The sequence below is a fragment of the Crocodylus siamensis genome, chromosome 5, assembly GCF_052110815.1.
Source record: "Crocodylus siamensis isolate JL-2025a chromosome 5, ASM5211081v1, whole genome shotgun sequence".
Taxonomy (NCBI): domain Eukaryota; kingdom Metazoa; phylum Chordata; order Crocodylia; family Crocodylidae; genus Crocodylus; species Crocodylus siamensis.
In genome coordinates this window covers 181487532-181510083 of record NC_143399.1, presented here as the reverse complement: position 1 = coordinate 181510083, position 22552 = coordinate 181487532, and the positions used below count along the sequence as shown (strand labels likewise).

The 22552-nt window shown below is 44.6% G+C and overlaps 2 protein-coding genes across 24 annotated transcripts in view; one reads left to right on the top strand and one right to left on the bottom strand.

The window, feature by feature from the left end:
* KIAA1217 (KIAA1217 ortholog) overlaps positions 1-22552 on the bottom strand; it is a 684182-nt gene that overhangs the window by 29682 nt on the left and 631948 nt on the right. For all 23 annotated transcript variants that reach the window (XR_016442337.1, XR_016442336.1, XM_090047343.1 and 20 more), the window contains 2 exons: positions 18916-19082; positions 9963-10138 (listed from right to left, as the gene is read on the bottom strand). Coding sequence is in view for 21 of the 23 variants with exons in the window: in XM_090047343.1 (XP_089903469.1) it covers positions 9963-10138; positions 18916-19082 (343 nt within the window). In the remaining 2 variants the exon portion in view is untranslated. The remainder of the gene's footprint in view (positions 1-9962; positions 10139-18915; positions 19083-22552) is intronic.
* LOC149864998 (uncharacterized) lies at positions 4198-18911 on the top strand. The gene is made up of 5 exons (XM_090047358.1): positions 4198-4269; positions 4345-4481; positions 15063-15180; positions 18216-18318; positions 18803-18911. The coding sequence occupies exons 2-5, from the start codon at positions 4473-4475 to the stop codon at positions 18876-18878; spliced, it is 306 nt and encodes a 101-aa protein (XP_089903484.1). The 5' UTR covers positions 4198-4269; positions 4345-4472; the 3' UTR covers positions 18879-18911.

Sequence of the window (22552 nt, the reverse complement as noted above, 5' to 3'; positions counted from 1 at the left end):
CAGATTCTGGTGGAAAGTGCTGTTCTGCAAATGTCATGTGTGAATTTAGCTACATTCCTCATCACGTTGGCATCTCTCCATGTTTGCAACTCTGATGCAAACAAATGCCATCAACTACATGCTGTTGCCCAAGGTTTAGAGAAAAAACAAAATGCTTACAGACTACAGAAACTGTAAACAGGGAAGAGCAAAAGTATTAATTAGGCAGAGTTTGTGCAGCAAAAATGAAGCACAAGGGTTTAAGATACAGGGAAGTTTAGAATTAATTTGGCGTGTCCAATATACACATAAAAAAACCACACAGCTAAGTTTTAAACAAAACTCTTCTTTTTGCTGAAGTTGCAAGTTTTTCTTTTTCTGTGAATCATCAATGCATAGCTGATATATATATATATATATATATATATATATATATATAAAAAAAACTATCAATAGATAGGTACACATCTTTTAATATGATGGGTCAAGTACCTTAAGCCAGGGATTGTCAACCAGGGGTACACATACCCCCAGGTATACTTAGAAAGGTTGTAGGGGGTATGTGTGGGTGGGTGGGCAGGTGGGGATGGAGCACACCCCAGGGCTCAGCAGTAGCATCTACCCCAGAGCATTTGCCTCTTAACTGGTGGGGGAGGAAGGAAGGGGAGGGATGCACCAGGCCCCGCTGGCCCTGAACAGCACACTGCAGCACCTCCCCACCCCGCTTACAGCAGAGCTGCAAGGGTCTGAATGGCCGAGGGAGAGGGGGGGAGTATGTTTTGTGCCCACCCCCAATAATGCACGATTGGCCAGGTGTGTGGTCTGTCAGCAGCCCACAGAACAACTGGCCATGGGAAAGCAGCGGGGCATGCAGCCAAGCAGGGTGGTGGCAGTGGTGGTGGCCACTACATGCAAGCCCCCCACCCTCTCAGCACCACTGCTACACGCTCCCCCGGGAGGGCATGGGGAAGGGGCGGGGGGCATGTGCTGCCAGACCAGCATGCAGGCTGAGCTTTGTGGGCTGAGGCCGTGGAAGTGCTGGGCTGTTCCCAGTGCAGGTGTTGGGCTGGGTTGCACTGGGAGGGGATTGGAGGGGCTATGGCAAATTTTGGGGTGGCTGCAGCCCCTCTCATAGCCCCACTCCCAGTGCCACTTCCACTGCCACCCACCCCTAGCATAGCTCGGCCCAGTCCCCTCTGGGAAGAGCCCGCTATAGCCCTGGCCCCAGCCCGCAGATGCAGCCCGCTTCGTCACCTGCACAGATCCAGGGGGCACATGCTCCCATGCCCTCCTGGGGGTACTAGTAGTGGCAGGAGCTGCTGCCCTACCTCCCCCCTCCCCCCCAGCACAGCTAAGTCCAATGCCCCGTGGGACAACTGAAGCCTAGCAGCTTGTCCAGGGATGCGGGGGGGGGGGGGGGGGAGGGGGGAACCTCCCACTACTGCATGCACCACGGGGGAGCCAAGGGGGTGGCATATGCCCTCCCCCTTGGCTCCCTCCCATTGTACCTCTGGACAAGCTGCTGGGCTCCGACTGTTCTACAACCTGACCCAGCCAGGGCCTCATTCATGGTGAATGGGGCCCCAGCTGGGCAGGGTCGTGGGACAATTCTCACAGTCCAGGAGGCATGATTCATCCCTGCCCCTGTCCCACTCCCTCATGTACTGTGGGGTTCTCGATCCCCAGCCCCACTAGCTCCCTCACCACTGGGGGCAGATTGAGGCCCTTGTGGTGAGGGAGGAAGCGGGCCAGAAGCAGGGGTGGTGTGAGTGGGACCCCAGCCAGGATGGGTGGTGGGACAAGTGGAGGTCCAAGGGGCATCCCTGGGGCTCCACTTGTCCCACCACCCGCCCAGCTGGGGCTCTGCTCCTGCCTGTGCTGGGGCCCACACCCTGCCCAGCTGGGGCCGAGCTCCCTCCCTCATCATGGGGGGCCACAATCTGCTCCCCATGGCCTTTTTCCCTCCCCCTGCCCCTTCCCCCACAGACTTTCCTGCTGGGGAGGAGGGGGTTGTGCACGCACATGCATGCTCAGCTCCCTCCTTCCCAAATAATTTTTTTCTCCCTCCACCTATGCAGTGTCTGCCCCAGCTCCACTCCCTCTGGTCACTGTGGGGGCCTTGATCTGCCGCCCCCCACAAAATCAAGAAAAAAATATAAAGGCGTTACATGAGCTGAAACTGAGACCAAAAGGTTAAAAAAGGGAAAACCCTGCCTTAAAAAATGGTAACAGAATAGTATAAAACGGGGGATTATTTTGCAGTTGTGGTCTCTGATTTGAGGTACCTTGCTGCACAGTTGATTCAGCTCCTATCTGGTGCTGAATCGATAGCTCTCTTTTGTTAAGCCAATCAATTAGTCATTATACTTTGTTATTCTCTGATTTTGATATAACCATATCATTAGCATGAAAAGTTTTTTGGTTTTTTTACTGTTATCCTACTGCTTTAGGACTTTCATCCAAGCCAGTCCCCCATCCTATTGGTAAGATAGTATTAGTATAACTAGTCAATTATAAGCAAAGCGAAAATGTGATCCATTTGTCAATACTATAAACTAGCTTTAATTCTCATTGCATGTGAAAACTCCACTCAGTCCTCCTGAACATAATTTATTTGCACCTGGTAAGCACCTGGTTTAAATATATAAGAATCTAGATTGTAGAGACCTGGAAAGGAGAATTTGTAGATATTGAAATCTGCCAGTTCATCAGATTAGGAGGCAGAATGGCATAAAGCACTGCACACACAAGTACTATCATGAGTGAATAAAACAAACATCAGATGAGTGAGCTTACTTCAGGACCACTAATTTTGAAGACATCCTATGAAAAAGAAAGTAATACAATCTTTCTCGCTAACACCAAGAAAACCTTTAAGAAAACATAAAAGGGGCCACTAGATGGCAGCAAGTGAATGTTGCTCTGTTCCCTTTTGCAGAAAAAAGGGGCAGGTGAATTTAAACACAATAATAAATATGTACTGGTCTTACATTTGCTGCACAATAAGAGAAAATGAAGCTGGCACTGAAGGAACTGAAAACCTGTGGGAAGGAGTTTGTAAAATTCATCTTTCCATTACCACACATTGCAAAAGCAATCTGAGCTCACACCTGCCTGAAGGTCCTACCAGCCACAGACCCAACATTGACAAAGTCCTGGTACCAGCTGCTACGACCATCACTTTGAACAAAAACAACCTCAGTGCTCCTAGCAAGTATAGCTATCTTCCTGAGCAAGGATCAGAAAGGCAGCTTCTCACATAGATGACCTTGTGAAGTCCCTTCCAGCCTTTCTTTCCTATGATCCTATGTGTCTGGGCATTATGTCAGCGGTGACCTCAAGCATTACATTAAGGACCTGGACTGTCTCCAGGTCAGAATGGGAAGAAAGCAGGAAGCATGGAGTATTTTGCTGCTCTTTTGGCTTGCTTTTGACATGGTCAGATAGACAGGATATAAAGGAAGACTTCTAGAGAGGAGATGAGGTATTTTTTGTTCCCTTTTCTCCTCTCTACTTCTCAGAATGCAAAAACAAAAAAGGGCTTCCTGGGGTCAATTTTCAGTACAAAAACCATTCACTTCCAGCACTTTAAGTGAAGAGCAATGTTTAGTGCTTCTGGCAGAGGCTTTCTGAATGTCTGTACTTGGCCTATGACTCCAGGATGCCTTTTCCTCCCCTCTTCTGCTGTTTGGCTCCCTAGACTGGAATCAGATCAGTCCAGTGTACATATGGCTACACTTTTAAAACGCCTTCCACATTTGACTACATATTAAATACATCAGATTCATTCCTGATATTTAAATGGTTTTGATATTTTGTGAAGTACTGACAAGGGAAATGAAGCCTTGCAGAAACACAGATGAGATAGAGAGTATGGACAAATGAACAAGGGGAAGGTGGGCTGCTATTTGGGAGTATGCTGTAGCTGTTATGTTGTAAATATTATATGTGTACGCCCTATACATAGAGGTCTACCCAACTTGAAGAGGCAGCCAGTCGATTTGGCAGGTAGTGTGTAGGGCTGTCCCCATTTTCGTGGGCTGACTGCAGCAAGTTTCCTTCTCCCCCCATGTCTCTGATTGGCCAAGGGGCCCTGGTGGCCCAGCCCCTCACCACTGATTGACTATGAGGGCTGTCTCTCTGTCATGTGGCCCCACCCCTCACTGCCAATTGGTGGAGAGGAGCCGGGTTGCACACCAAGCAGTCCTTTCAGACAATCAGCAGTGTGGGGTTTGGGCAGCAGTCATCTTGGCCTCCCTCTCATGCCAGCAGCGCCCGCCCTTCCCCCAGGTAGGCTGCGCACCTGCACCACAGCGCTGTGAGGATTTTATTTCCAGTAAGTTATCTTTTCTTTCCCCACCCCAGGTCCCTACCTAAGGAGCTTGTAGTAGAGGAAGTGGAAGGCCTCCTGCACCAGCACAGAGAACAACACCCCGAAGATCAGGAGCCCCTTCTGCAGCAGCTTGTCACAGGGATCGCTGCACTTCACAGCGATGAACCAGGTAATCTCCCCAGACCATTCCCCGCCACGTTGGGCCTGGGCCCATTCCTCCCCTCCCCCCACCCACGTCAGGCCCACTCCTCCCCACACCGCCATGGCGTCGGCCCGCGTTGGCCCTGCACATAGTGATGACAGCAGGGGGAAGGGCCGGGCTGAGGCCAGCGCTGGTGGCTAGTGCTGCTGGCCTGCCCCACCCCCATTCCATCCGCTCCACTGCTGCTGCCTCAAGGGAGCAGGGTGAGGGGGGAGCCCAAGCCCGAACAGCTGGTCTCGCCCCCCCCACCCCGCTCTGTCCCCTGTGCCCCCATCGTGGCAGTGCTCCGTGGCACCACTACTTCCTGTCCGAACACTTCTTCACACTCTGGTTGGTTGGTTGTCAGCCAATCAGAATGCGAATAAAGCGTTATGGGCTGACAGATTAAGGCTCTTACAATATTAGAATTATGAAAAGTGTATCAAATTCTCACAACATGGTAAGTGCTGTTATATACTATTTCTAAAAAGGTAAAATTGTGTTATAAAAATATGCCTTACACTGGCAACTAACACATATATTTACTAACTGAATTAGGAGACAATAACCTATCACATTAAATATTTGAAAGCATTAAATATTTGAAAGCAAACATATTTAGAAATATATTTGAGAAGCACAAAGAGAGGATAGTGATTTTGGCTCACAGTTAATAAAAATGCAACAGAAAGAAAATGTTACACAAGCTCACCATAGTAAGAAAAGCCCTTGAGAATGATGGAAACTAAATTCCATCACATTTCTCACTCACTTTCCAATCAGGACTTTTCCCTGGAAAATCTGCATAGCAGAAGCAGAGATTTTAAGTAGTAGTAAAGCCCATCTCATGAAGTGTATTTCAATCACAGATGCTTCCAGATACTGCAGAACATCATTCAAAATTAGTGTGAACTACAGAAATTCTAATATTAAATTCTAATTCCAAAATCTCACTTCCTTTCACAAAATAAATATGCATGCTTTATCTAACAAATGAACACCCCGAACATGTGATATTATCCCACTTTACTATATTTTTTTCAGTATTCTACTTGTCTCTTATTGTAAGCTACGCTAAGCCTTTGTTGGGAAGTGCAGCATATAAATATAATAAAATAAAGGTGTTTATTAGTCTTTTATAGATTAAAATATATCTTTTTAAAATATACCTTTCATATAAATGTCACCATCATGGCAGGTTTTTCCAGTTTGTGCCCAGTGAAGCTTAAGGCTGATATTTAGTATCTGACATCCAAAACAAGGCATTGTCTTATCCAAAAGAACTTCCTTAAGACTTTTGCCTGAGAGTATATTGCTTCATGGGCAAAGTTATTTGCTTAAGGTGGACTGTGTCTTCTGTATGTTTTCAAGGAAGTTATCTGCTTAAGAGTGCTTCCTGGGCTTTCACTAGACATCTGTGATGGCGATAACTGAGATGCAGTGCCAATTCATCTTTTATATAAATAGGCTCAATTTTACTGGTGCTAAGAGAAAAATGGCAGGAGTTGGTCTAAAATTATTTCTCATATGAAATATGAAATTGCCAAGATGCTTGTTTTGTTAGCTCTGTTCAGTGTAGCAGAGAAGAATGTTTGCTATTATCTAATTCAAGTGAAGAGAGGTTTTCATATTCCACGTTCTTACTGCATTTTTACAAATGTAGTGTAAACCCTGAAATACTGTCCATGAGGAAACAAATCTATGTTTAGGAGGGATCAAAGAAACAATAATTAAAAGACTAAAAAGGGTACTTTCCTTTTCCTGTTTCTATGTACCCACATGTATCTGTAAAGTGGTATCAGCTTAATTGCAAAGCTTTTTTTTATAGAAAGTTAATCTTTCTCTGATGTTACCAACTGACATCTGAGGAGTAATTTTGTGATGTATGAGCTTCATTACTAACAGCCACAAGCTGCTTAGACCAAAGCACGCTGGATGTGTCTTATCACATTATTTCTCTCTTTTGGTTTGATCCTTCTACTATGTAGGCATCGGAGTAATGTTACTGAACAGTCCCATTGGAAACAATTAAGGAAAATTTCTAACAGGTTTGCATACATGTTTGAATACGTCTCCAAAAGGGCTGAACTAGTATTAAGCTACTATTCACTACAATTCCATATTTTAATATTTAGGATGGACAGAAAATGCTGATTCTACATTTTCAAGGGAATGACTAAGATCATGTACAGGCATTATGGGCATTTTTACATGTGCTCTGAGATGCAGCGCAAACACTTTAATTAGCGAGCTGCGCCAATTAAAAGTGGCCACATGTCACGTGTATCAGCATTCCCATGCTGAAAAAATGATGGTGGGTCGGTTCAACTAAAAGTCATCAAACACATTTTATTTCAAAGCCCCCCACCACCATTTTTTGAACACAGGGATGCACGGGAATGCTGATATACAAGACACAGAAGGCTGAGGCATCAATTTCCATGCCTGATTAATTGAGTCTGCTCCAACACGCTGGATTTCCAGCGTGTCGGAGCAGGCTCCATGCACATCTATAAGAGCCCTATATTTCTTATTTCTACTAGGAAAATTACCGTTCTTTCAATAGAACCATAAGTGTATGAGCATTCAGTTAATTTCTCTGGGAAGGAAGGACAGGGATGGGGAGGAAGCATACCCCCTCTGGGAGAAAGATCACCCGGATGCCAACTTGGAAGAAACTCACTCAAGAAAGAATTCTTGTATGCTCCCTTCCCAGTCTGGTCTGGAAAGGGAGTGGAGCAGCAGGTCAAAGCCCTCTGCCTATTCCCCAGCCCAGTGGCTGCTCTAGTCTTCAGTGGCTGCTTTAGTCCTTTCCCAGACCTGTCTGGGAGGGGAGTAGAAGAGCTCCTCCTTGCTCCCTGTCTGCCCCTCAGAACTTGGGTCCCTGGTCTGCAGAGCAGTGGGAGATGGAGGGGGGCACTATTTGTCTCCTCCTGGACCTGTCTGGGAAAGGACTAGAGCTGCTGCTGATGCCCAAACCTTCCCCAGATGAGGATCATAGGTTAAATGCCTGTACTGCTCTCTCCCTCATAAAGATTTCTAAGCAATTTCCACTACTAGATATGAATACCTGTTAGAGGCCTAAGACTCTCCATTCTATGCACTAAAGAATAAATTCTCCTCTTCAGTCCATGGTCTCTTGGCTGCACTGCAAATCTGTATAATCTTCCTTCATGAGACCTTACTTGGATCGTGGAGTGGAGGTGTAATAGAGTCAGAAGGGTTCTACATATGGGATGTATTCCAAACTCTATGGCTCTGCATAGCAATCAGAAAGGAGAATTTTAACTGCCTATTTGTACGAATGAATGCAGTAGCACATGACCCCAACCAGTGATCCACTCTATGAAGCACTTTTCTAAGTAAGTGCCACAGAGATCCTCCCCTCAGAGAACACTACCCAGGATTTAGATAATGTGCAACAGGTGACTACACTACCAAACAGGAGAATAGTAGGAGAGTGCAGTGACTGTAGTTTATTTAGGACTGCATGCTCATTTACTTCAACATGTACCCCAGTATGTTACATTATCAATTCCCAGTAAAGTTATTCTTTACAATTACTGTTTTGAGTAAAGTTATTCTTTATAATTACTGTTTTGTTATAAATATGAGTTACTTGACACCCCATAGATTAACATAAAAGATTCACTTTCCCTTGTTGTTTATAAATACCAGCACTCCTTATATTGGTAGAGTACTTTGATTAATGTTTCCAGAGAGAAACTGATTTTAAAATTCTTCTGTACGTAACGGAGCAATTTTTCAGTTGCAGCTAAATATAAATTAGGCTCAGTAGTGAAAAATAATGAATTACATTGTATCTTACAAAGTGTAAACGTTAGAACTACTTAGACCATCCACTGATTTCAGATTGATCTTAGGCCCCATGCATAATTGTTAGAGCAAAAGCTGTAACAAACAACTGGACATCATCCACCTCATTAAGCTGCAGCATTGAAAAAAAAGACTCTTTGAGAAACATCTTTACTTATAAGCAACCTGCAGGTGTTTCTCTAACTCCAGATTTGCACCTGGAGGGTCTCGGTGTATAAGGGTCAGAAAGATATTGACATCACTGATTTTAATTAAAACTTTGTTTTTCCTGTTCAAGTCTTTCAAAGTCCTATATCACTAATGCCCACTCCACAGAACAGCTCAGTAATCACTCTGCTCTACACTTAACTTCAAACTCATTATTCCCTCTGTTCTCTCTCCAATTCCATACCAAAACATTTCTCAAGGAAATGCTAGTGTTTCCCCTCCTCTCCTATTAATATAACATTGTACTGAATATCTGACTTAGGGGGTGGTGCTCGGCATGAGCATAAGGGAGCATAGGGGGCAGATGGATGGGGACATTTAAAAACTGAATCAAATGATAGGTGTGGGATTTGTTCATCAGTACTGAGACCAGTTACAAAGAACCCACAGCCAGAGGCCACTTGTTTGTAGATTGTCCCTTAAAAACAATTATAGAAATAGGCTAGAGGCAGACATTACATATAAATGGTTTTAAGTGATCAGAAACTGGCTTAAACCTATAACAAAACAGATGTTCAGTGAACATAAACTAGTTTGAAAATGGCTGAAACAGGTTTAAGATAAACATGGTTGAATGTAGTATCAGACTTAATGGATTTGGCTCAAACCAGTCTATGCAATGTCTGTCACAGACCCCTTTGCTGGTTAAACCAGAGCCTCCCAGCATCCCGGCATGCTCTCTGGGCTGGGCGGGGTGGGGCTTTCTGCTCCACAGCAGGGCTGGCCCCTCCCCTCTACTGTCTGGTTAGAGCTCAGCAGAGACTGCAGGCATCTGCCTGGCTTCCCCCTGCTCCCCACTCCCTGCTGAGCAGAGATTGCTCCATCCCCTCTGCCTTACACAGATGCACAGCATTAGCTAGAAGACCACATGCTGGCTACAATTCATGCTGTGGAGAGGGGACAGAGCCAGAATCAACAGGTAGCTGGTACTGTCCCTCTGTTATTTTCTTAATGGGGTGATAAACACTGAGTTAGGGGTGATAAACATTGTTATCAATTCCCGGCTGGGCTGGTCAGAAGGGAGTGGGGGGAGGCCCCCCGTCCCCCAGCTCAGTACTTTGGAAGGGAAGGGAAGGGAAGGGAAAGGAAGGGAAGGGAAGGGGAGGGGAGGGCTGCTCTAGCACCCTTTAACCTGAGCCACTGCAGGCATGTGCCTGCATTTCTGGGATGTCTGTGCAGTTGCAAATTAATTCAGCCTAGGTAGCTTAGATTAACCTGCAAAGATTTGAATCAATTCAGGCCCAGGCTTTTTGAATGTTTGTTCCAAGCCCTAGAGGGCAAAGAATGATGACAGGTGAAAAAGCGTGCATGGTATGTAGATCTCGCTCACAGGAGTAGCCCCTATGAAGTCAATGGAGAAGTTAACATTTACAGATGAGAAAACGAAGCACAAACAACAAGGCATGAGGAGGATTTTCCACCTACCATAGCTTCTTCACAGTCTTCTCTTCTTCATTAAGGTATTTTTGCCTTTCTTGCTCCACCAGGTTGCGCTGTCGCTGCACAGGATCCTCCAGCCTCTTCACTGTTTCAATTACTTTGCCATTGATTTCCAGCTCTGCTTTCTTCATCATTGCCCTCAGCACCTCCTGGTTCTGCAGCTGTTGTACAAAAGAAATCAACTTCAATTTTCTCTGCCTGACTAACATCCCTAGCAACTGAATACATCGTAGTGCTCAGAAGTAGCTTTGGATAAACAGCCCTACAGCTGAATGTACCCTTTTTTCCCTTTTAACTTTACCTGTAAGTGTTATTTCAACAAGAAGGGGAGGAAAGAGCACAAATTCGATTAACTTCTGAAGCATGTTTCTGACTTCCAGCAGCAAACTGACAAACAGAACGTGTTGACTTCATTACACTGTAGTGTGTCTGGCACCAGTTTCAGCATGTACCTCTGTGGGGCCTGAAACCTTTCTAATCTGTTCAATGAAGCATTAGCCAGCATGTGTGAAATATCAATAAAGAGCTTCCTGCCTTGTGCTGAATAATAGCAAGAGTGCTAGAAGCTGGCACACTAAGGGACATCGTTCCATTTTGCATATATCATGCATTTAGGCATGTGTTGCTTGCAGATGTGCAAAAAAAAGCCCAGCACTTTAAACTCAGTGTGCTCCCGCACCGAGCCCAGCACATGCCCAGAAAAGGCAGCATGTTAGTTGTACCCAGCTTTCCCAATGTCTGTATATATCAGGTGCTTTAGTGGGACATTTTGGCACTTTAATCTAATAGCTGGTTGAATCAGCTTTAGCTAAAAACACAAACAGCCCTGCTGAAACTCCTGATCTATATGAACTTTGCAGAGCTGGGTCAAAGTAACACGCTGCTTTTTCTGGTAAAGCGCATTCCCCCTCCCCACGTCTGTCAGCGCCCTCGTGAGTGTTTTATACAGTACTTAGAAGACATCACAGAAGTGAAGTGTGAAACCTGGAATGCAATCCCTTCTCCAGGGAAAGTTTTCAATTTCTTAAATGATGAACTAAGAACATGCTCATTAGTATTATATAATGGAATATATGCAATTATTTGTAATAGACAAGAAACAACCTTCACAATGTGGTTCTCTGAAAACTAACCATGAAAAATGACACGCTCTTTCTTGAGAGATGTGCTCTCTGTGCATACCCAGCCTCCAAACTCACTTCAGCAACACACATAAATTTTAATACATTTTACTCATGTTAATGTTGCAAAGCCAAACTGGCTAAGGTTGAGTTAATTGGATTGTCCTCTCTCTGTACATTACAAACAGAACTATGAACCAAATGCTAAATCCCAGAGCTAGTTACACTCACTCAGATACTTTGAAAGTGATGGCAATGCACCAGGTTCACTGAATCCATAACTTGAAGGTAAGAGGATGCGTGGATTTTACTAAATCCCTGATGGCAGAAATCATCACTCAAGAAGTAAAGAACCTTCCTTAGCTATAAGACCCAAAGTGAGTTTGCATGGGCAGGCACTGAACAAAACATCTTTTTATTTGCACACCTAAAACATTTAACAACATGGAAGCTCATCCAATATTTTATTTCCTTTAAACAAAGAACCTTGGAACTGCCCTTCAAGATTTAATTTTCCATAATATAACACAAATCAACCAGAAAATGTTGCAAAATTACACTGGCCCCCTAACATGCTATGGACAGGAACAGTATAAGTTCTTTCCATTTTCCCAGTGACATGAATACATGTGTATGCCCTTCTCCAAGTGCATGTAAGAATTTCCAAATATCCCTTGTTGTGTGTGCAATGCTGGAGAGAGAAGAGAGTGTATCTATGAAGAGTTACCATCTATCTCAGTAGTGAATGCTTCTCAACATTATTAAAAGTAGAATTGCGGGTATAATGCCCCTCTCAGAAGTTAGATGTTATTAAGTTCCTATGGTAAGCCTACGGCCTCCCTTTTCCAGCTTTCTGTATGTCACAAGCTATAAAACAGTAATGAAGGTTCTGTCTATGAAGTCCATTTTGGGTCTAGGCAGGCATGACAGCACTTCTGTTAGCAATGTTCTTGACTTAGGAGATACTGTCCTAGTTTTCAAAGTGTTAGGAGTTAGGCCCTTCACACTGGCTTGAACCTTTGATCCATAAGCTCTATCTGGATCAGCAATCTATTCAGCAAAAACATTATTCTTTACATAAAGCATTAACAGCATGACTTCAAAGCAATGCTATAATCCCCCTATCTTGCAAGTTAATGTGCAAGTGGACTTAGGAATATCTTCTTAGATACTGATTTAGAAAGACTCCAAGGAATGTCAGAAAAATCAGAGACAGAAAGCTGCCTTGGCACTGGTCATCCTGCCAGTCAGGGTAGGGATTCAAAGAGAACAGTCAATGCACTACTATTGACTTCTCAGATCTGAGTGCGCAGCCTCCCCCTTAACTGTACTGGACTGCACGGACATGGACGTGGGCTCTGTAACAAGAATGTTTTAGGTTCCCCGTACTGATCGCCTTTGACAGACAGAATGTGTTATTTCAAAACTGGAGGAGGCAAAGATAGAGCAGAAGTTGGTAGATGCAAGATTAGTAGTAGCAGCAGCAATGATGATGGAGCTTGGAATTATTCCTTGTTTATAACAGTGCTTGGAAGTCTGAAGTTTTCATGTACAAAATTACAAACAGGATCATTTTAAAGCCCTTTTGTATGCACAATTACTCAGTGTGGGATCAGTATCCAGATTTAACATAGTGATAGGCATTATAGGAGGGTGACCTGAGAGGAACAAGTATGCTGTGGTACACATGACCTAGATTTGAGAACTCAGATCTTCCAGGAAGTTGTTAGGACAAAGGACGGGGCATGTACAAAGGACTGGTACTTTCTAGGGTCACAGGGACAGAATCATCTAACACCCCTGAAACATATTTCCTCCAGAAGCTGGAACTGAACCAAGAGTCCTCACAGTCTCCTCACTCCTCTGCTGCAATTAAAAGCTGCAAGACCATCAAGCAAAATGAATACCCTGTTCCCCACCCTCCAGTCCCTAATTCTACCAGTTAGTCTATTAGTTCCTTTGGAAGGTTTCTGTGGTACGGATCTACAGGGTCCCAGCCTTGCTGAAGGCTCAACTTAAGAGTCAGAGTGACATCATGACATTTCTGTATGTTTGGTTTTTTAAATAGCATTCTTAGGAAACATCATCAGAAAAAATCCTTTGTTAAAAGAACATTAATATTACAAGGTGAAGCACCCATTAAACAAGAAATTCACTCCATGTTTTCTGGATGTTCCTAATACACCCCTGACTAGCAGACAAAGAACCCAGACTGGGTACTTCGACCCTCCAGCCCCACAGTAGAGACTACGGTACCCATCATGCACTTCTACTTCAGGAACATATTTCAGAGCATCAGTACCAAAAAGGAAATGCATGTCCCCAAATAGGATTTGCCTAGAGCTTGAGATTTCCATATGATTTAATTACCTAATTGTTATGGTTAGCTGTCAAGCACAGAAGATTTCATGCAGTTTCACAATTTTCATAACACAGTTCAAAGCATATTTGAATTTCTAATTCAATTTTATACTGGAGAAACTGTTCTCAGGCATGCCATACAACACTATTGGCAACAATATTATTGAACTTCCTGTTCTGTTGCAGTACTCAGTTCCCTACTTACAATAGTATTATTGGAGAAAACACACACATGTACACCACACATGAGACTGAAGCCTAATCATATTTAACTGTTTTCTTCATGGGAGCTGGATTAAAGAAACCCACTGAAGCCCAGCATAGGCGGAAAGAAATCCAAACATACAAATGAGTCAACCGTATGTCATGAACAAATTACTCGGCTGAACTGCAAGGTTTCTGTTTAGATCCGTTCTTTAAAAGTTCCCATTATCTCCTATGCCACCACTCTAGGATGGGGAAGTGAGCCATGCTTCCTATCTGTACACTTGTACAAACTGTAAGGTAACAAATATAAACACGACCCAGGCTGTGCTTCTGTCTCATTTTGTGGCACTGAAGAAAGTCTGATGCAGATAGGGAAAAAACCCAGATTTTTGCTGTTAATATGCTTGGCACTGCTTGCTGAAAGGGTCTGCTTCTCCCTGAGACTGAGCAGCTGCAATTTACCTTATAATCCATCAGAGCTGGAGTTGCTTGAGAAAGTTACTGCCGTGGCAGGGAATATGCCTGACCTTTACTAAAGTTACCTACAAGTCTCACATTTCAGTATCTGTAGATGAATCCCAACCACTAAACTGAAACAGTCCTGACTGGCTACAGGTACAGCTTAACCATGTTCTGAACCAGTTCACCTAAGGCAGCTGCTGACAGTCATTGTTAGAAGCAGGAAGTCTTACCTGCAGATACAAGACATAAAATAAAGGATCCTTTCCCTGTCAAATCACTATAGTTCTGTATAAATGAATGAGATGCTGGAGGAGTGCCATCAACCCAAAATCAAGCCAATTAAAAAAGTATTAAAAGTAGTTTCATGTCCTACTCCTATCCCCAAGTCACACTGCCAGTGTTTGTGTTTTTGTACAATCACATTCCTCTCCTCTCCTGAAAATGTCTCTCTCTTCTCTGTTACTGTGCAAAACAAATGTTGGTAAAAAAAACGGAGTGGCTGTACAGGTGCAAGCGAAACTGACAAAACATAAAGCACTGTCAAACATACCAAGTAAACAAACTGGAAAAACAGAGACAAATATTTTTTGCTCAGATCTCTTTCAGTTACGGTAATCTTGTAAAAACTGAGGTATAACAACTTTGGGAAGAAGTGTGATTTGGAAGCAGAAGGTGTCTCTTTAGTTTTAAAAACTACCTGTTTGGCTTCCTGCATTACAAATCATTAGCTCTGTTTCAGAAACACAGAAAGGAAAAAGGTTGATGCATTTAGGAAAGAGGCATCAAATAGGGCTGTGTGAAACAGCACCATTTCGTTCAGACTTCTGTTTCAATGAAATAGTGTTTCGTTTCAAGTGTCATTTAGTTTCAAAAGCACTGTTTCATTTAATTTTGTCGAAACTGTTTCACTGGTGTTTCAATGTTTCATCCATAGGCCAAAATGGGGAAGCACAAAACTGCCTATAAAACTCTCATTTCTTGCTGGATTTGGAGGAAATCTGCAGGGATGGCAGCCCCTTCTGAGGCCATGAAGCCTGCCACGTTTCAAGGAGGTAGGTGCAGGGGGTTCTGGGAAACTGCACCTCAAGCTGCTGACAAGCAAAACTCATGTCATGTGTGTGTTAAGGCACAGCAAGGTGAAAACTGAAGGGATGGTAGGGCCTGCTGAGGCTATGAAGCCTGCCAGCTTTCAAGGAGATAGGTGCAGGGGTTTCTGGGAACTGCACCTCAAGGTGCTAACAAGCACAACTCATGACATGTGTGACTGTGTGTGTGGTAAGGTGCAGCAGGATGAAAACTGCAGGAATGCTAGTCCCTGCTAAGGCCATGATGCCTGCTATGTTTCAAGGAGATAGGTGCAGTGCTTCTGGGAAACTGCACCTCAAACTGTTCAGAGCAAAACTTGTGTCACTTGTAAGTGTGAAGGCACAGAGAAAGCTCAGTTCAAACAATGGTTTTTATGCTGTTTTTCCATCCTCCCCCAGAACACTGGGATTGGAAGGGACCTCAGAGAAGGATCACAGTCACTGGCCAGCTACACATGTCAATATCAGAGCTTTCCTTCCCTCCTCTTCCCCCTCCCTCTCCTTAGTTTCTCTATAGCAGCAAGCATGGCCAGCTTCAAAACTTTCGAAATGTTTCAACTGCCCTCATTTCATTTCAAGGCTGTTTTGAAGCCTTTCATTTTGTTTTGATTTCACTATTTCGAGCTCATAATGAGTCGAAACAGCATTGAAATGAAACAGCCAGCAAAATTTTGCTCAGCCCTAGCATTAAACTATTCCATATGAATAGCACATAGTATCTCTCACAACCCAAGTTCTTACATAAGAACATCATAAATACCCCAGACCAAACTGGTGGCCTTCTATGACCAGGTCACAAAATCCTTAGATGCAGGGGTAGCAGTGGACGTAGTCTTTCTGGACTTTCGGAAAGCCTTCGACTCTGTCTCTCACCCCATTCTCATTAAAAAACTAGGGGGGACTGTGGTGTCAACACCTACACAGTCAAATGGGTTGCTAACTGGCTGGAGGACTGCACCCAGAGAGTGGCGGTGGATGGGTCATTTTCGACCTGGAGGGATGTGGGTAGTTGGGTCCCCCAGGGCTCGGTCCTCGGGCCCGCACTGGTCAACATCTTCATCAGTGACTTGGATGAGGGGGTAAATAGCACCCTGTTCAAATTTGCTGATGACACTAAGATGTGGGGGGATGTAGGCATGCTAGAAGGGAGGAATAGGCTGCAATCAGACCTAGACAGGTTACGGGGGTGGGCAGATGAGAACAGGAGGGTTTCAACACTGACAAGTGCAAAGTGATGCACCTGGGGAGGAAGAACTTGCATCATACCTACAGGCTGGGGAACTCCCTTCTCATCAGTGCAGAGGCAGAAAAGGATCTTGGACTCATTACTGATGCCAAGATGAACATGGGCCAGCAGTGTGGGGATGCAGTCAGGAAGCCCAACCATACCTTGTCATGCATCCGCAGATGCATCTCAAGCAGGCCCAAGGAGGTGATCTTCCCCCTCTATGAGACACTGGTCAGGCCACAGCTGGAGTACTGCGTCCAGTTCTGGTGCTGCACTTCAAGAGGGATATGGACAACATGGAGAGGGTCCAGAGGAGGGCCGCTCGCATGATCAGGGGGCAGCAGGGCAGGCCCTACGAGGAGAGGCTATGGGACCTGAACCTGTTCAGCCTCCACAAGAGAAGGCTGAGGGGTGATCTAGTGGCCTGTTACAAACTAGTCAGAGGGGACCAGCAGGCAATGGAGGAGTCCCTGTTCCCCCAAGCGCTACCAGGAATGACTAGGAATAATGGTCACAAGCTGGCAGAGAGTAGAGTCAGACTAGATATCAGGAGGCACTACTTCACTGTCAGGGAGGCTAGGATCTGGAACTGACTTCCAAGTGAAGTGGTGCTGGCTCCTACCCTGGGGGTCTTTAAGAGGAAGCTAGATAGACACCTAGCCCGGGTCATTTGACCCCAGTACTTTTTCCTGCCATGGCAGGGGGTTGGACTTGATGATCTGCTCAGGTCCCTTCCGACCGTACCAACTATGAAACTATGAAACCCCTGGTTTCCACAGGAGTGACTACATGGAGATCTGCAAATCGTGCCCTCACTGAAATAAATGGAGAGGGGCAACCTGGTTTTACAAGTGCATTGTGGACATCTATATTTATTTCTTTAAGATTGCCTTGACAGGTCCACTTGTGCAACAGACTCAGGAGTGTAGTCCCAATGTGGTGGGGTGTACATGATAAACTGATACCTGGATTAGGAAGGTATCACTGTTTAGAAATACAGGAAGGTAGGTATTTATACAAATGATTTCTACTAACCAAAAAGAAAAGAACAATCAGATGGATGTAGAGATACAGGCAGAAGATGACCTGCCTAATTAACTTAAATTGGCCCAAACTCTGTAGCCCATCTCCTTGTCACCAAAAATCAGAAGATATGATTGCCCCGTCATTGTCATTTCTTTGTTATTAATGAGACCCTCAGCCCTTCCCCAGCTGCCAGCCTTCAGTTATACACATTCCCTCTAGTTAAGAGGATTCCGACGTCTTCTGAATTGTCTGATCAATCTACTTCATAATTAAATCAGCAGATCTTTGATATGCTTCATGCCCTATCCAGCTCCAGGACTTTCCCAGTTGCTTCAGCACTGCCTTACAGTGCATAAGGTTTGAGGTCATTTTCAAGGTGGGCTATCCCACACAGAAGAATATGACATGGATGCTCTACTACCCAGTTTGCTTTACAGGAATATACTGGCTGTATTTTCTGTGATTAAGTATATATCTAATTAATATACCACCTTTATTCTGCAGAACTATTTTCATAGTGTTTGGGGACAGCATCATATATTTACCCACTGCAAGATGAGAGAATGTCTCAGACAGTTCCCTCCTGCTGGGGTATCTGTAACACCTGTAAATTTGTCCGCCTCCTTCTTGGCAGTTCTGATGCCACGTATGTTGTGAAAGTATTATTAAAAACTTGGATGCAACTGTGGCAGGAATGGTCTTTTCTGGTCCTATAACATTTGAAATAACCCTCTCTCTTTCTTTCAAGGAAGAGGATGCTTATTTCTGGGAAAGCCTTTGCAAACTGAGCACCCCAAAACTGTAGCACGTATTTACATGCTGTATTATCATCTGGCTTCTCGACTTCTCAGGTATTTATGGAGAAGAATGAAAAACTGACTAAACTGTAAACCCTTTTGGGGCAGTGGCTTTCTTCATATGTGCTTATAATAACACATGGCACAACAGATACAACACGATCCAGATTACTATTAATTACTAACACATAATAATTAATAGTAGTCATGAATGATTGGTGTCTCCTCAATCTGGGGGGGCACCCGCAGAAGCTGCTGACGGCCGCGGCCCTGTCAGAGGGTGCACCAGCCCTACTGACAGCATCAGTATTGGCCATCGGGGAGGCACCGGCCCCGTCACGGAGGGCACACGCACCCCCTACCAATCGCCTATGATAGTTGTTATTATAAACTAACAACTGGCATGAAGTTGCTTCTCTAGTGCTATAGTAAGTGCTGTGTTTTTCTCACTTTAAGGAATATGAATATGCATCTGCTAGAACAATACATGCCTGTGATTTTGTGACTGTTATATTGTGGTTCTCCTTTTTCTGTATAGATGTAGGGCTTATAGCAACACTTCCACAACAGGCAGAAGAAAGAAAAGGCATTTGAAGCCACAGCTTTCCATATAGTTCTGCACAGGGAAAGCACAGGCTCATGTGAACATACCTGTAGCTGCCTCATCTGGTGCAGCTGCAGCCGAAGATCGGACACGTTGCGCCTCATATCATACAGACTGACTTGCATTGCTGTAGTGCTGACAGAAGCAGGATGATTGATGGCCATTGGCTCCACTGTTGCTAATGAATTCTTTCCACCAGACAGATGAACACCTCCTGCAAGCAAATGCCAGGAAAACTGCAGTTCACAAAGAGTGAAGGTCTAGTCATATACCCATTCCCCCTGCTTTCACACCCCCCCCCCCCCGTCCCACACACACACAGCAGGCCCAGCAGATCTTATATGGAGATGGTAAATTTCATACTTCAGCACTCAGGATAAGTGATGTGTCTGTGATTCCCTCAACTGCCTTGAAATGAGAGGCATTAGGGTCCATCTGTAGTACAACCTCAGCCATGTCAGATGACCTGGTCAAAACAGGGTTGTTCCCTGCACTGGTTACATCCTGGTTCCTTTTTTGCAATATGAATGTAAGACTAATTGGAAGCCACACCAAAGATGGACCAATCAATTCAAAACAGAACCATGGTGGAACCAAATTTGGACGTAACCAGGTTCTACCTGGCTCCTTCCTACATGGTTGAAATTTTAATGCCAGTGATCTGGTCAAACCCACAAAGTACCCATTTGTTGGTGGATTAAGCATTGGATAGAAATTCAGTCAAGCACGCAGGTGTGCAAAATGTGAAAACAGAGAGATGTCTGGGTTTTGTTACTCAATGACTAGTCATACATTTCTAGCAGTCATCTTCAAAAACTTAGCCAGGTCCCAAAAGAGAAGAAAAAACTTAGCGCTGGTTGATATTCTCCAGATATTTGCTGCACCTTCCAATCCCCTCATCTCTCTACTCTGACTGGCATCTATACACAAATGCACTTAAGGCCACCACAGCAAAAAAAAAAGCACTTTTGCAGAATACCAACATGAATTTTAAAAGTAAGCACAAAAATCTGTTCATCATGATACATTATTCCTTTGTACAGCAAAGATAGGGCAATTTCTTTTAGATTCCCAGTAGCTGGGAAATAGCTTTCTTTATGGAATACAATCAAACCCCACATCAACAGCCAGTATATATATTGCATCTGGCTCTTGGCAAGTCTCACTATACACCCATAATCTTAATTGTCCTTCCCACATGGGTTGCTTTCCCTGAAACAGGAAGCGTAAGAGACTGTAAACAGGACACACCTCATTTTCTAAATAACTCCAATCTATTGTGAGCCCTCACACACCCAGATCCATGCCATCCACACAGAGTAAGACGACCCTGTGCCTGCAGGTTTCCCAGTGACACTCAACACTAAGCCCTTTTACCATCTTTAAAATCTGCACCCTGTGTAAACCTACATTAACTTGTCAATTGTTGTGGATTTTTTTCCTGCCTACAGTAAGCTTGTTGACGGCTTGCTGCCTCACACTCTGACGTTTAATGCAACAAAACGGAAGTTAAAGTTAGAAGCTTTTCTTTGCCTGCTAAATCTTTAGTATAGAAAATGGCATGATGGATTTCACACAGAGACCAATGAATATGGGAACTTTATATTTAAGCTCAGTCTACTCAGCACTAGTCAATTAAATTGACTAATGAAGTGTGCAGATACGGTATCTGTAACTCAGGGATGGGCAAAATGGCCAATCTGGCTGGCAGCCAGACTCCATTTCCCAGCAGCCCCTGCCCGCATGGTTGGGGCTGGTCTCCATGGCGATCCCAGCCACACCTATGCTGTGAAAGCTCAAGGCTGGGGTTGCCATGGAGACCATCCCCAGCTGCTGGCAGGGTGCATGGCAGAGCAGGGCAGGGGGTGCTCTGAAGCTGCTAGGATCTTGCGATGGGGGCAGCTTGCTCCAGAGCCAGGGCAGAGCTGATCTGTAGCCTGTATGCTCTGAGCAGGGATGCGCAGGCAGGGGATTACACCTCTGGCTCTGCTCCAAACCAGGCTGTCATCGCTGCAAGGAGCTGGAGCAGAGCTGCAATCCCCTACCTCTGCGCCCTGCCCAAAGCACACAGGCTACAGATCACAGCTCTGCCCTGGCTCTGGAGCAAGCTTCTCCCATCACAAGATCCCAGCAGCTCTGGAGCAGCCCCTCACCCTGCTTTGCCACCCACCCTGTCAGCATGGCTGGGGCTGGCCTCTACAGCAACCTCAGCTTTGAGTTTTCACAGGAGAGGGGCAGCTGGGGTCTCCATGGAGACTGGCCCCAGCTATGTGCAGGGGCAGCTAGGAAATGGAGTCCACTCCTGACCAGATCCAGACTGCTGGCCAGACTTTGCCCATCCCTGGTGTAACTGATTACAGCACAGCATGCATCTTTAATATGTATGCCTTACCATTTCTTCAAATGTTTCCCATAAGGAAAACACTTGAAAAGAAAGGATGTAGGTCTGTTTTTATCGCAAAATAAGTGAAAGCGTTTGCACGAGCTGGTGTATATTGTTTTATTTCAATTTGTAAAACCTGGAGACACTACAGCTATTCCTGTCAGTAAAAGGATGTATACTGTACACATGCAAGTACGCTGCTCTACCATGCCATCAACTTCCTGATACATGCAGACAAAAAGCTGTTCTAACCCACTGCTTGAAGCCATAATATTATACCTTACCTAGCTAAATCTGCATAGTACTTCAACAACAGCACTTTTCATGTCACTGCTGAATCAGCTGCCACATACTTTTGCTACACTTCAGTATCATTCAATACTCTCTTGACTTCCAAGGAGCTACTTAAAAAGTCATGCTTCAGAAATAAGCAGTCCTTCACAGTCGTCTATTCTACACTGGAGTCCTCAGTATATCAATACTTATTGTCTATACATGCAATCAGGTTTTTTTGCAATAAAATCATTCAGGTTCTTCACTCTGCATTCCTTATTTTTGCATTAGTTTTTAAAAGAAGACTATTCACAAGTGCTGCATAATAGGATTCTGAAGTTTGGAAAAGTCTGGATCCTTAGTCACAACTCTGCTTTTTTATTTAAAAAATATAACCTTAACCTCTACTAGTCCCTGCCTCAAGCATTAACTCCCCAAGCAATAACTCTGTCCAATAAATAGGCAGCCAGATGCATGACTAATTCCCATGAATCTCTTTCTCCAAGCCAGGCCACAACTAATCTTCTCATCCTCTCTGTCCTACAGTCAGATTGTGATCTGCTTCCCTAAAAGACAAATGCTCAATCAGCTTCTGTAATTTAATCTTTCTTGCTTCTTGTCACCTGGCTGTCCTTCCTACTCCTGGGGACATCACCTCTTGCTTGTTGGTCTGCTTTTTGGCCACAGCCATGAGGTTCAAATAAGAGCTTGGGATGCACAACAGGGCAGAACTTTAAGAGTATAAAATAATGGCATCATCTTTCAGCAAGCCTGGGAGTACTCCAAGGACCAGCCACTGGTTTCCAGATTCATACTGCCATAAAAATGTACAAAAGGGGCATTTGGGAAATGTAGTTGTTTTCTGAAAGCATAGCCAGGCTATGTAGTCTTGTGATACCCCCCCTCCCCCCGCCCCAAAATAAAACCAGCCAGGGAGGGGTGAAGAAGAGAAGGAGCTTTGGCTCAGGGGCCATTGTGGTGGAGGGATCCTTGCTAGAGCTAGGCAACTGGGAAATGGTATTTAATAC